Source organism: Lutra lutra, chromosome 4 (assembly GCF_902655055.1).
Source record: "Lutra lutra chromosome 4, mLutLut1.2, whole genome shotgun sequence".
NCBI classification, from domain to species: Eukaryota; Metazoa; Chordata; class Mammalia; order Carnivora; family Mustelidae; genus Lutra; species Lutra lutra.
Window position 1 is genome coordinate 172821877 of NC_062281.1, and position 13582 is coordinate 172835458.

At 46.3% G+C, this 13582-nt stretch overlaps 1 protein-coding gene across 4 annotated transcripts in view; it reads right to left on the reverse strand.

Moving 5' to 3' along the window:
• Nucleotides 1-1235: 1235 nt before the first annotated feature.
• Nucleotides 1236-13582, reverse strand: part of AZIN2 (antizyme inhibitor 2) — a 36232-nt gene continuing 23885 nt past the window's right edge. For 3 of the 4 annotated variants that reach the window (XM_047727411.1, XM_047727407.1, XM_047727408.1), the window contains exons 9-10: nucleotides 4303-4517; nucleotides 1444-1716 (exon numbers count right to left, since the gene is read on the reverse strand). In XM_047727411.1, the coding sequence (XP_047583367.1) occupies nucleotides 1578-1716; nucleotides 4303-4517 (354 nt within the window). In that variant the 3' untranslated portion in view covers nucleotides 1444-1577. Of the gene's footprint in view, nucleotides 1717-4302; nucleotides 4518-13582 lie in introns of all 4 variants that reach the window. The other variant, XM_047727409.1, reaches the window with a different exon arrangement.

Below are 13582 nucleotides of genomic sequence, written 5' to 3' on the forward strand. Positions count from 1 at the left end.
TGAGCCACTCTAGCAAATTCATTAAGCCCAAGGAAGCGGGTTATTGGAACCTCCAGTCTATAGCCCGTTGGTCCAAACACAGGTCACGACCTGGACTTGGAGATCAGGGTCTGAAGTAGGGGGAGAGTGGGGTGGTCTTGTAGGACTGAGCCCCTGACCTGTGGGATCTAAAGCTGTCTCTGGGCAGATAGTGTCAGAATCCAGTTGAACTCAGGGACACCCAGCTGGTGTCGGAGAATTGCTTGGCAGTGTGGGAGAAAAACCCATGTACCACGCTTACCCAGACAGAAGCTCAAGTGAGGGTATAAAAACATTCATAATGATATGTCCAGAACAGCCCAATCCACAGCAATGGGCAGTAGAGTAGTGACTGCCAGGACCTGGGGGAAGGGGGAAGTGAGGCGTGAATGCTAATGGGCACAGGCTTCCTCTTCAAGGTAATGAACATGTTCTGGGATTGGACGGTAGTGATGGTTGTACAGACTCAGTATACTAAAAACCATGAATTCTGTACTTGGAAAGGGTGGGTTTTAAGGCATGTGAGTTTTATATTTCAGTTTTTCTTAATTACAGAAGAAAAATCTTTCAGGTCCCCTGTAGCAGCTAGGGGAACTCTAAAATCTGATCTCCTTTGCTAAGCAGCTCACTCCCCCTGGGGTGCATTGCCTGGGACCCCAGCAGTGACATTGAACTTCCAGTTTAGGAGACATCAGTATCAGGCCCCTCGGCACTGGACGTGGCAGTGCTCTGTGGCCAGCCCTGCTCTGGTAGTTATTGCCTGGATAAGCAAAACCAACCTCCCCATTTCTGCATTACTCTTACTGCCTTACATACCTACAAGGACGGTAAGGGTGCAGGGTCTCTTCAGAACGTCTCTTGACACCCATTTCTTTGCTCTTTGCCCCCACATTGGGCCAGGCCTTAGGCTGGGTCTTGGGTTCCATAGAGGTCCCTCAACCAGCGGGGAGCTACAAGTCCCGGGCCGAAGGACGGCAGCTCTGACCCCTGCCTCAACCCCTGACACCTCACTCTTCCTCATGACACCAGGCATGGCAGCTGCTGCAGAGCACAGAGGTGAGTCAGAGAAGCTGGGTACCATGGAGATGCCCACACCACAGCTGGGTCAGGACTGAAGCAGAGGGCATAGGGTCATCCGTATTGGGTGGGAAAGTCTCGGCCCTGGCCTCGCCCAGGCTGCTTTGTGAATTGAACAGCTAGATTCCACTGGAGTATTAAAAAAAAAAACCTAAATATTTATTTGCTTCATATTTACAAAGGTGGGAAGGAGACCAAGGGAGACCCCGAGAACACCCCACACCTGGCTGACCAGGCCCCTTGCGCTGCAGAGGAGGCAGACACAGCTGGAAGGGACAGGATTTATGTTGCATACTTGCACTACAGCGGGTGTAAGACTGGTCCTATTTACAGGGCAGAAACACTACAGGCGGAGCGTGGGGGGAAGCAGAGCGAGCACCACAGTCCTGGCCAGAGGGTGCCCCTGTTTGCTGCTTTCCTCACGTCTCCCAGAGGCATCTCTGCGGCCCCGCTGGAGTTCTCCGGGGGGAAACGGGGTCCGCTCACATGATGCTCGCCGGGGTGAAGACCGGGCCCACGCACAAGGTGTCTGTGATCTCCCAGCCACAGGACAGAGGCTTGCACATGCCCTCGGTGTCCTCGTCCTGCTCTGTAGGCAGTAGCTGCCCTCGAAGCGCTTCCCTGTGGGCGAGAGAGGGGCACTGGAGGCAGCCAGCATGGGGCCCACAGGCCAGGGGCTCCTGAGAAGACCCCGGCATCAGAAGAGCCAGCCCCCTCTGTATATAGGGTTCCCCCCTGGCCCCAGAGCCCAGCCTCGGGCAGGAATGGGGGTGGGTCTGCTGACTTCTTCCCCCAGCGCTCTCTTCTCCCCTGTGGCCCACCTCCACAAGGGAAATGGGACCCACATTTACTGGGTACTTACTACAGGCCACACATTGTGCCAGGCACCCTTCTTAGAGCATCTAATTGTGTCCTCCCCCAAACCGCGTAAGGGCAGCATTATCATCCCCATTTTACCAATGAGGAAATTGAGGCCGGGAGAGAAGTGACCTGCATAAGGTCACATCCCTAGAAGGTGGGAGAACTAGGATTCGCCACAACTCTCTCAGTCCAAGGCCCACACTCGTTATACCCCAGGCTTAGGACTTTAAAAAAAAAATCATCTCCGGCCCCCGCTCAAAAAATCCTACAAACCTACCTACCCAGGTTGATAAATGGCCCCACCGTCTGACCAGCTGCTCAGCCACAAGTCCGGAATCTTGTTCCTTGCCCAATCCATCCCTGCCGAGCCCAGCTTCTGAACCTCCTGGTGGGTATCCACCTCCCAGGGCCACCACCATCTCTAGCCGGTCTGCTCCTGCCTCCTCCAGACAATTCTAACCCAGACAATTCAGTTCTCCAGGAGGCTCATTCCCGCCCTTGAGCCACCAGCAGCTTCGGTCTGCTCTCAGGCCCTGTCAAGCCCAGTCTCCCACCGGCAGGGAGGCCTCCCTCTTTGCTGACGTGTTCACTTCAACAGGAAGTCAGTGGCCAGGCTCTTCTTTCCAGCGGGAGGCTCCCCAGCCAAGTCCCCTCTGTCTATCTCCTTATTTCTCAAAACGGGTTGGTCCAGTTTCTTAAAAGGCATCCATGATAGACTCCCTACTGCCTTTGAGATCAAGTCCAACCTGGGCTTCCAGGGTCCTTTGCCATCCAGTCTTCTGCACAAGCCACTCCAGCCACATGCAACTATTTTCAGTTCTTTGACGGCACTGGACTCAAACCCCCACATCTCTCAGCCCAGACCAGCAACCCCACATCTGCCTTCCTGCACCTGGCCAACTCCTAGCCCTGACCACCCCACCACCCTACTGTCCCTCGCTCCCGAGTGACCTTCCTGCTTCTGCACCAGCGTCTGTGTGCGTAGGTCACCACGCTGGCTCGGGTGCTCTCACCGCCCTTGGGACTCCGCACAGAGCCAGGCTCTAAAGCAGGATGTCTAGGCGGGGCTTCTTTGATATTTTCTGGCACAGCCAGTTTAATACATAAAAATGTTTTGTTTCTAGCAAGGAATAAAGGTATTTCCTGCACCCCATCTCCCAGTGTTTGCTATGATGGAGCAGCGACAGGATAAGGAGCCCTGTGTGGTTGGCTTTTTAAGTTTTCAAGCCTTGTCACAATACCCCTGATGTCACAACAGCTGCATTGGCCCAAACCTCTGTCCCTGGGGGGAGCAGATACAACAAAGGTCTGTTGACTGGATGAATGAAATGTGCTATTGAGACTGAGCCCCGTGAGGGCTGGGGGTTGGTAACACTGTTGGGGGGCGGGGTGCTCCAGTATCCAGCATGTCCCCCAGAGCACAGGCTGCACTCGCTCCTGAGGCCCAGCATGGAAGGCCCTCTGACTGCTCTGTCCCTCCCCACCCCCACAGCAGTCCCCTCACCACTGACCAAACCTCCCTCTTTGTGATAGCACTGATTCTGTGCAGTGGAGAGGAGAGGCCTGACAGGAGGGTTCAACAAACGTGACATCTGTAGGGCTCGTGCCCCTCTTGCCTCACTGGATCCCAGCACCGGCCCAGTCAGGCAAGCAGTGGGAGTGTGGTGTGCATTTCCTAAGAAGGCTCAGTCAGCAGGCAAGTCTTTCCCAGGGCACAGAACAGCCACCCAACTAGTCTGCTCAATCCACGTCTGCCCCCGTCCTCCTTTATTGCCCCCAGGAGCAAGAGTGCTCTTTCTAAAATCCAAACCGGACCATGTCTCTCCCTTGCTTCATATCAGTCCATGATTCCCACAGCTCAAAGCCCTTCACTTGGCCTTCAAGGCCCTTCGCAGATCCAGCCCTGCTCCCTCTCCAGCCACAACCAACCTCAGGTGGTTTCTTGATGGCAGCGTGCTCACTCTCTGTTCCTTCTGCCCGGAGCCCCCGCTGCCTCCTGCCGGCTGACTCCCATATCTTCCTTCCTCTGGGAGGTCAGTCTGGGCATCAGGGAGGGCTCTCCGGTTCCATAGCCCGACCTCGGCGCCCCCCCCACCCCCGGCCCCCGTATTATCAGGAGGCCCGTCTGCTGCTCTGTGTCTCTCTCAGGGTGCTGAGCTGCTCAAGGGAAGCTCTGTCTCCTTCATGGCCACAGCCAGGTGCCAAGCGCAGGCCTCACTTGGAATCAATAGCCAAGAGCTACTCGTCAAACTGGATTACATGGAAACCAGTCTCAGATCTCAGATTTCTCATTCCCCACCTGCTCCCTTCTCTTCCCCTACTGCCTTCTCAGCAGGGCCCCCTTACCAGGCCACCCGGGACATGGCATAGGTGACTCGGCAGGTCTGGGTCCCCCCGAGGAGGGAAGCCATGCCCACGGTGTAGGCGCCCATGTTCTCAAAGACCAGCCAGTCCCCTACGTGTAGTTGCGGCAGCCACAGGCCCTCAGCCACGCAGTCCTGGCCGTCGGCCACAGGGCCCCACAGGCTGCTGCTGCACAGGGGCTGATCCGCGGATGATTTCTGCAGGAGAGAGGCACAGTCACGTTCAGCTTTCCTCGGCACCCTGAGCACAGCCTGAGCACTCCCTCCCTCAAAAGCTTTCCATGGCTCCCATAACCAGTACAGTAAAGACTGAAGGGGCTTCTAGCTTGGCATTTAAGCCTCTCCTCCTTCTTTGCATTCATTGCCTCGTACATTCTGAAGCCACAATGCCTGGCCTTCAATCCAGGCTCCAACACTTACTAGATATGTGACCTTGGGCAAGGTACTTAATCCCTCCGAACCTCGGTATGCTCCTTTGTAAAATGGAAATAATTATAGTACCTAACTCATAGGGTCACTGAAAGAATAAATGAGTATATGTAGGGCGTTTAGACCAGTGTCTGGCACGCGACAAGGGCCCAGTGAGATAGCGCCATCATTATCGTTGTTATCATTACTTCCTCTCTGCTTTGGTCCTCACTGACCTATATCTGCCACTTTCCAGACCTGGGGTCTGTCCACATCTCTCCAGCCCTTCCCCCTCCCTCAAATTCAGCTTGGCCTCTGGGCCCAGCCCTGGGGCTTCCTCTTCTGTGAAGGCCTCCCAGATGCCCTCCTTCCATGCCAGGCCCTGTCACGGGAGCCAGAAGAACACAGGTGAGTTAGACCTTCCCCCACCCTCAGCTCTCAGTCTGGGGAAGAAGATGGGCCTTCAACAGGTAATCACAGGGTGACCCGGCAGAGGTCACAGAGGACCCCAAGGGGTAGACAAAATTCCTCCCATTTCAGGAAAACCGAGGCTTTAAGAGGTTATGTGACTTGCCCAAAGACAGAACTACAAATTACATATAATTAAATTTTTTTTTTTTCTTAGATGACTTAAAAATGCAGAAAAGCAATCTGTAACACAGACCATTTGTGGACAGCCAGTGCAGTTTGTCACAGTGTGAGATTCTGCCAGGCAGGTCCTAGAGGAGGAGTCCTGACTGAAAGACGGATATGAGAAAGCCCTGACTGTACCCTTGAGTCCCCTCGTCCCCGCTGCGCTACCATGTTCCATTAAGCCAGTTGCTCTGGGCTCCTAGGGAAACCTCGCTTCCCTTCCCCCAACCCCAGCCCTCCCCTGCTCTTCCCTGAGGCCCCAACTCTGCCAGCTCCTAATTTTCCTTTAGATCTCAGCTACAACAGCTTCATGAAAGCCTTTCCTAAGGCTCCATACTCCCCCACAACAAGCTTAGCCTTCATAGCATTTGTCATAATTTATAATTAGGTATTTGTGAAATGTATCTGTTCAGGCCTGTCTTCCCTGTCAGACTCTAAATTCCATGACCCCAAAGATCATGACCATCTTGTTCACCCCCATCTCCCCCGTTCCTAGCAGTCTGGCATAGAGTAGGTGCTTTTTTTAATAATACCTTTTATTTTTTTTTAAGATTTTATTTATTTATTTGACAGAGAGAGATCACAAGTAGATAGAAAGGCAGGCAGAGAGAGGGAGGGAAGCAGGCTCCCCGCTGAGCAGAGAGCCCGATACGGGACTCGATCCCAGGACCCTGAGATCATGACCTGAGCCGAAGGCAGCGGCTTAACCCACTGAGCCACCCAGGTGCCCTGAATAATACCTTTTAAATGAATGAATGAATGAATGAATAGGAAATACATGAGTGATGAGAAAAAGAACCAGAAGAAAGAAGGAGAAAAAGGGAGGGAGGGAGGGAGGAAGAAAGGAATAAGAGATTAATAGAAGCCATCTGAAGAGTCTAGAAGGAGATAGTGGAGAAGACCAACAGGGGAAAAAGAAAAAGTATTAAAATACCATAGCCAGCAGCAGGAGTGAGTAAAATTGAGAAAAGCCACAGGTTGCATAAGCAGAAATAATATTCATGTATATGATAAAAAGCTAATAAACCATTAGTCTCATTAGTAAAGAAAAGCATGCACATATTAAAGTCAAAAACTCAAGCTATCCATATTCATTAATTGAGTCATTCAACAAATACTTTTTGAGCACCTACTATGTGCCAGGCTTCAATCTTGGAGCTGGGAAGTATATATTCTAGAAAAGGGAAACAAATAAATCCTTGTTCATATAACTTAACATTCTTGTTTATGAGCTTTCTGTTACTAAGTGAAATTAATCTCAGTTGCTCTGAATTATTTCCCTTAGCTCCACTTCTTAAAAAGCATTAAGCTAACTTTTAAAGCTTTTGGGAGGAAACGCTATATAAATGAATCCATGAGGATCCTGAGAAAAGAGGTTCCAAAGTTTTTTCACAATAAAGTAAGAAGAAAAGACACCCTTGTGTCTTGTGACCTTGTGAAGAAGGGTTCTCTTCTTATTAGTGACATAAATTAAAAAATTTTAACTTCACAGGAAATAATGCAAAGCTACCCTTTGCTACTTCAAGCCCCACCTTGGGATGCCTGGATGGCTCAGTCAGTTAAACTTCTGCCTTCAGTTCAGGTCTGGATCGCAGGGTCCTGGGATCAAGCCCCTATTGGGCTTCTTACTCTGGGGTGAAACTGCTTCTCCCTCTGCCTGTTGCTCCCCTGCTTGTGCTCTCTCTCGCTCTCTCTCTCTCTGACAAATAAAATCTTTTTTAAAAAATAAAATGTTTGTGTTTTTAAATATGCCTGCTTGTGTGCACTCTGTCTCTGACATAAATAAATAAATACATCTTTAAAGTCTCCTCCCCCTCCCCTGTTTTAAGAAAAAAGGAAACAAAAAAAAAATCTGCAAAATAAATATTCTAAAGGCATGTGGCAACAGGCTTGTTAAGTCTTAGCTCTTTCTATGAGTCTGGAAACTGAGTGGAAACGGACAAACACCTGTAAAAATACAAGCTGCCCAATCTATCAGGCCCCTCCCAGAGAGGGGGCAGGGAGTTTACAGAGCACCCCCACCATTGCCTCAGACCCCATCTGGGTGCCAGCTGCAGTCCCCATTTTACAGATGAGAAAAGTCAGAGAACGGAAGTGACCTATTATAGGTTCTGGAGGGAGTTAGTAGCAGCACTCCGAGTGGTCCCAGGCAAGGGGCCGTCCAGCTGCACCCAACTGGGTGCCCTCCTCAAAGAGGCCCAATAAGTGAGTGGATCCACACAAGAAACAAGGTCAAACATTTAAAATATCTTCTGGCCCTGATGGAGTCCTTAAATAACTCCCCAACTTTTAAAGAATAAATCAATAATCTCTATTCTACATAAAGAGCACAAGAATATTTTAAAAACAAAAAAATGGGATGAACAAAGGCAACACACACAAAGGGGGAAAAAAGAACAAAAACATATGGTCAGAATTTAACTTGTGAACATACAGGGAAATCTAAAACGAAACTGTAACTAACCCAATCTGCCCTCGTAGCCAAAGAATGACCTTCAGTGATTTTCCTCTATGTGGAACAATACACACAATTTACCTCTCTCTGGAAGACAGGAACAATGTGAGCAAGGCGACCACTTCATCATAATATGGAAAAGAGGAATCTACAATTCAAATCTCATTTTCTCAGTACGTGTGAAGGTAATATTCTGTAGCCTATAGCATCTACTCTTGATTAAAACTACAGACAAAGTCAAACCCTGCAACGTAGAGAGACTATTTAAGATAAAGAGCAAGTCCAACTTAATGGAAATGCATTAGAATGGCCTCATTTCAGAACCAGAACCAACCTTAGTAATTAAGTTCAACCTTTCATTTTCCCGATGAAGAAACGGGAGAAACAGGCTCAGGGAGATTAAGTTAATTTGCCTAAAGTTACTCAGCTACTATATGGTAAAGCCAGGACTCGAACCCATGTCTTCTGACTTCCAAGTCTGATGCTTTCTGTCACCATTCCTACTTTATATATCATGTTTCTTTGGGCAATAGCTACTGGGGGGAGAAAAAGAAATGAAAAAGTATAATATATAGGAAGTGAAAAAAATATATAAAATGCAGATGACTTGTTTGCCTACCTGGAAAATCCAAAGGGAATGGGTAGTTTGGGGGGGAAATCAGTGTCTCAGCATGCAAGCCATTGTCTCAGCTCAGAAACACAGGGAAATGTTTCCATTCACAATAGTAATGAAAGCATTATGTTATTAAATTCTTAGATGTACTTGAGCCACAATAACTTATTCAAACAGAATAATAAAACCTTAATGAGAGAAATAAAATACAAGAGCTCTACCTCTCCTAGCTGGAAAACGTTAATAAAGCAAAAAAGAGAATGCTCCCCAATTTAATAAATAGATTAAGTAGGCTACTACTAATTAAAATCCCCAAGATATGTTTCTGAATGTTAGAAGTGGCATGATAAAAGAATAAATGTGAGCCTACCAAAGAATATAATAAGTAATAATGACAGACTCAATTTTTGTTAAATATTTAATTCCTACAAAAAATTTTGTACTGTAAGATATAAAGAATAACAATCAAATGAATATCTGTGTAGGGAACCTGGGTGGCTCAGTGGATAAAGCCTCTGCTTTCGGCTCACGTCATGATCCCAGCGTCCTGGGATCGAGTCCCGCATCAGGCTCTCTGCTCAGCAGGGAGCTGCTTCCACCTCTCTCTGCCTGCCTCTCTGCCTACTTGTGATCTCTGTCTGTCAAATAAATAAATAAAATCTTAAAAAAAAAAGAATATCTGTGTACCCACCACCAGCTAAATAAATATAAAATTTCCAAGATCTTTGAAACCCCCATGTGGCCCCACCCCAGTGACATGCTACTTCCCTAACCCTTCCAGAGGTACCCGTTATCCTGGATTTTGTTTTCATTACTCTCCTATTCTGTTTGGCACAGTATTTAGTATGCTTCTGAAATTTACGTAAAATGAAACCATAAAGTATGTAATCTCTGCAACTTGCTTTTTTTATTGTTGAAACGCACATTCCCAAGATTCATCCAAATGAAATATGTAGCCATAATTCACAATATGCTGCATCAAATTCATTATATGGAATACACCGTAATTTATTTATTACCCTGCCAACAAACGTTAATGTTGATTCCAATGTTTTATACTAAAAAAAACTTCTCCTGTGAACACTCTTATGTATTTCCTCAAATACACATGCCAAGAGTTTCTTTACAACACATATCTAAGAACTTGCTGGAAGGTAGGGTACACACATGTCTAACTTTATATGAATAATGCTAACTGGTTTCCCAAAATAGAAACACCAGCTCCTACCTGTCAGTGTCTAAGAGATCCATCTACTCTATACCCTCACCAGCTCTTGATATTGTCATGCCTTTAATTTTTTTCTAGTCTAGTCAGTAGAAAATGATGTCTCCTTTTCATTTGAATTTGTGTTTCCTTGATTACAAAAGAAGTTGAGCACTTTTTCATTTTCTATTTGGATTTCCTCTTCTGTGAACTGCCTATTAAAGCCTTTTGTCTATGTTTCTATTGCTTTCTATTTTTTACTGCTTTTCTTCTTATTTTCTTAAGATTCTTGTGTAAGAACACTTCATAGAGGGGCGCCTGGGTGGCTCAGCCAGTTGAGCATCTGAGCTTTCAGCTCAGGTCATGATCTCAGGGTTCTGGGATCGAGTCCCACATCGGGCTTTCTGCTCTTCTGGGAGTCTGCTCCTCCCTTGCACTCTCCTCCTGTGTGTGTGCTCTCTCTCTCTCTCAAATTAAAAAAAAAATTTTTTTTAAAAAGAATCCTTCATAAATTCTGTGTACTGATTCCTTATCCAGTTGTACATGTGTTTCCATATTTTCTCCCAGGGTGTGATTGCCTCTTTCCTTTCACTAACAGATGAACAGAAGTGCTTCGTTTTAATGTAGACAAACATCAGTCTTTTCCTTTTTTGGTTTGTAAGAGATTCTTTACTCTTCTTCCCTGTTTCAAGGTCAAACAGATATTCTCCTATATGGATTTCTGGGATTTATATTCACACTTGCATTGAGATGGGGATTCAATTTCATTTTTTGCATTTGGATAATCAGGTGCCCCAGCATTATATATTAAACAATCCCCAATGTTCTGTTTTGCAAGCCCTGTCGAAAATCAAGTTTCCAGATATGTATGGGGTTTTCCTGTGCTCTCAACTATATTTTTGTCTATTTTTTAAATGCTGGTGTCTAAACTAAACCATTTTAATTACCTTCAATGTTGGCAATTATATCATCTACTCATATAGATATATATTTCTAATATATAAAATCTATTATCCATTATATTATCTATATATTATTTATTTGAGAGACAGCATAAGCTGGGGGAGTGGCAGGCACAGGAAGAGGAAGAGGGAGAAGGAGTCTCCCCACTGAGTAAGGAGCCCAACGTGGGCCAGATCCCAGGATCCCAGGATCATGACCTGAGCCGAAGGCAGACACTTAATGACTGAGCCACCCAGGTGCCCCTGAATACTGTTTTTTTTTTGTTTGTTTTTTTGTTTTTTAAAGATTTTATTTATTTATTTGACAGAGAGATCACAAGCAGGCAGAGAGGCAGGCAGAGAGAGAGAGGAGGAAGCAGGCCCCCTGCTGAGCAGAGAGCCCGATGCCGGGCTCGATCCCAGGACTCTGAGATCATGACCTGAGCCGAAGGCAGCGGCTTAACCCACTGAGCCACCCAGGCGCCCCCCTGAATACTGTTTTTAACCCCACAAATTAAATGTTATTGGTGGTGGAAGTGGTGACAGTCAATGATCCTTTGAATACACCCACATATTTAGCTATCTTTGGTCACCATTCCTTCTCGCAACACAGACCATCCTTCTGGAGTCATTTTCCTTATGACCGAAATATATCCTTTAGAATTTCTGTTAGCAAAGCTCTGTATCTCGCTATTTGCTTGTCTGAAAATGCCTACATTTCATACTCATTCTTGAAAAACAATTTTGCTGGATACAAAATTCTAGGTTGGTATATTAAAGCTGCTATTCCAGTATTTCCCACTTTCCATTGTTCTAGAGAAAAGCTCTAAGTCTGTCATTCTTCTATAGGTAGTCTTCTATCTGTCTCATTTCCCTCACTAGTTTTAAGATCTTCTTTTTGTCTTCAGTATTCAGTTTTACTATTATTTGTCTAAGTGTGGGATTTGTTGGGTTTCCTAAATCTGAAGACACGTCTTCCTCTCTCCCATTCTATTGACTTTCTGCCAGTTATTAACTTTTGGCCTCTCAGTCCCCAATCCACCCTTCTTTGTCTTGCTTTGTGGTACTAGAGCTGAACATTCTTTGCCAGGTAGCTCTGTGTTAGGTTGTCAACAGAGGTTGCTAGAAGGACATCCTAAGGCATATCAGGAAGAAGAGACTTTCCCTCTTTAGCCTGCTGCTTTCTGTGTGGCCTCCACGGCTCAGCATAGGAGAGTCTGGTAGCCTTCACCTCAGTTCAGCCTTGAACTGAACCTTGAACTCTCCAGCAAGCTTCCCCTCCACTCAGAAGCAAACCACCCCTATGATCCAGTTGTGGTGGGCACCCTTAGACAAGTTTCTTTGCCACTGATAGGTTGCATGTCTCTGTGATGGTCATGGCCTTTCTTCAAAGGTTTCAACCTCAGCCTTGGAAGGAGGAGCCCTCCTCCAAGTTGCTTCCTTGTTCACTCTCTCTTACTAACAGCAGTAACTGCTTTTGCCCCTTTTAGTAATGAACCATTTTTAAAGTTGACAATTCTTTATACTGAAATTTTCCTGTTCAGATTACTGGTAGGGTTTCTGTATCCTCATGCAATCTCCCCTGAAACTATAATTAGACATTGTGTCTGATGTGTGCTTATTCTGTCTGCCACTTCCTGTGCCTTTCTTATTTTTTATCTCCCTGTCTTTGTGCTAAACTGACATCAGTTCTTCAGCTCTATCTTCCCATTCTCTAATTCTCTCTTTAACTGTCTCTAATAGCTTGCTTACTCTGTGCACTATTTCAATTTTCATATTTTTTCATTTTTAGTTCTATTTAATCCTTTGAAAAAATTGCTGGTGGGGCACCTGGGTGCTCAGTCGTTAAGCATCTGCTTTGGCTCAGGTCATGATCCCAGGGTCCAGGATCGAGCCCTGCATTGGGGTCCCTGCTCAGTGGGAAGCCTGCGTCTCCCTCTCCCACTCCTCCTGCTTGTGTTCCCTCTCTCGTTGTGTCTCTCTCTCTCTGTCAAATAAATAAATAAATAAAATCTTTAAAAAAAAAATCTGCTGGAGAGGCGCCTGGGTATTCAGCTATTTAAGCAGCCAACTCTTGATCTCAGCTCAGGTCTTGATCTTGGGGTTATGAGTTGAGGCCCCATGTTGGCATGGAGCCCACTTAAAAAAATCTGCTAGTTCATATTTTTATATTTGCTTATTCTTTGTTCACATTTTCTTTTCTTTTAAGAGAGAGCACAGTGGGGGAGCAGGGGCAGAAGGAGATGGAGAGAGAATTTTAAGCAGGCTCCACATTGGGTGTGGAGCCTAATGCAGAGCTCAATGAAGAGCTGAACCCATGACCCTGAAATCATGACCTAAACTGAAATCAAGAGTTGGAGGCCCAACCAACTAAGCCACGCAAGTATCCCTTTATCACAATTTCTTATTTCTTTAAACATTGTAAACATTCTGTTTTATCTTTAACATCTGAGAATTCTAATACAGGAAATAATTTCAGGTCTGGTTCTGCTGTTTATTACTTCTGCTGACTTTCCCTCAATGGTGACCTGTTTCTTTGTGTTTTGTGATTTTTGACAGCTAATTCATGTACTTTGGCACTTTACTTGTGAGAATTCTTAAAAGTCTAGGCTAAAGATTTCCACTCCAGAGAGACGTGTTTGCTTCTGCAAGATATAATAAATTCTAGCCTTGAGGTTTTTCAGACAACACAATTAATAGAAATTTGGGCAACAAACCCAAGAAAAGGCTAGCTTAGGGCTGTAAAGTCTCAGTTTTGTGCCCTCTTCCAACCACTACCAAGATCCCAAAGACGTGTGTTTTTTTTGCTGTCCTCTTCTGTGGGAGGGTGTTTTTCTGGTTTACCCTTACACGGACGATGGACCTTTGGGGGTGGTTCCCAGCTTACTGCAAGGGGTCCTATCAGAGTCTCCATCCTGACTGAGCCCCTAGGAACCCACGCAGCTATCAAAACTAAAGATCAGGGGCGCCTGGGTGGCTCAGTGGGTTAAAGCCTCTGCCTTCGGCTCA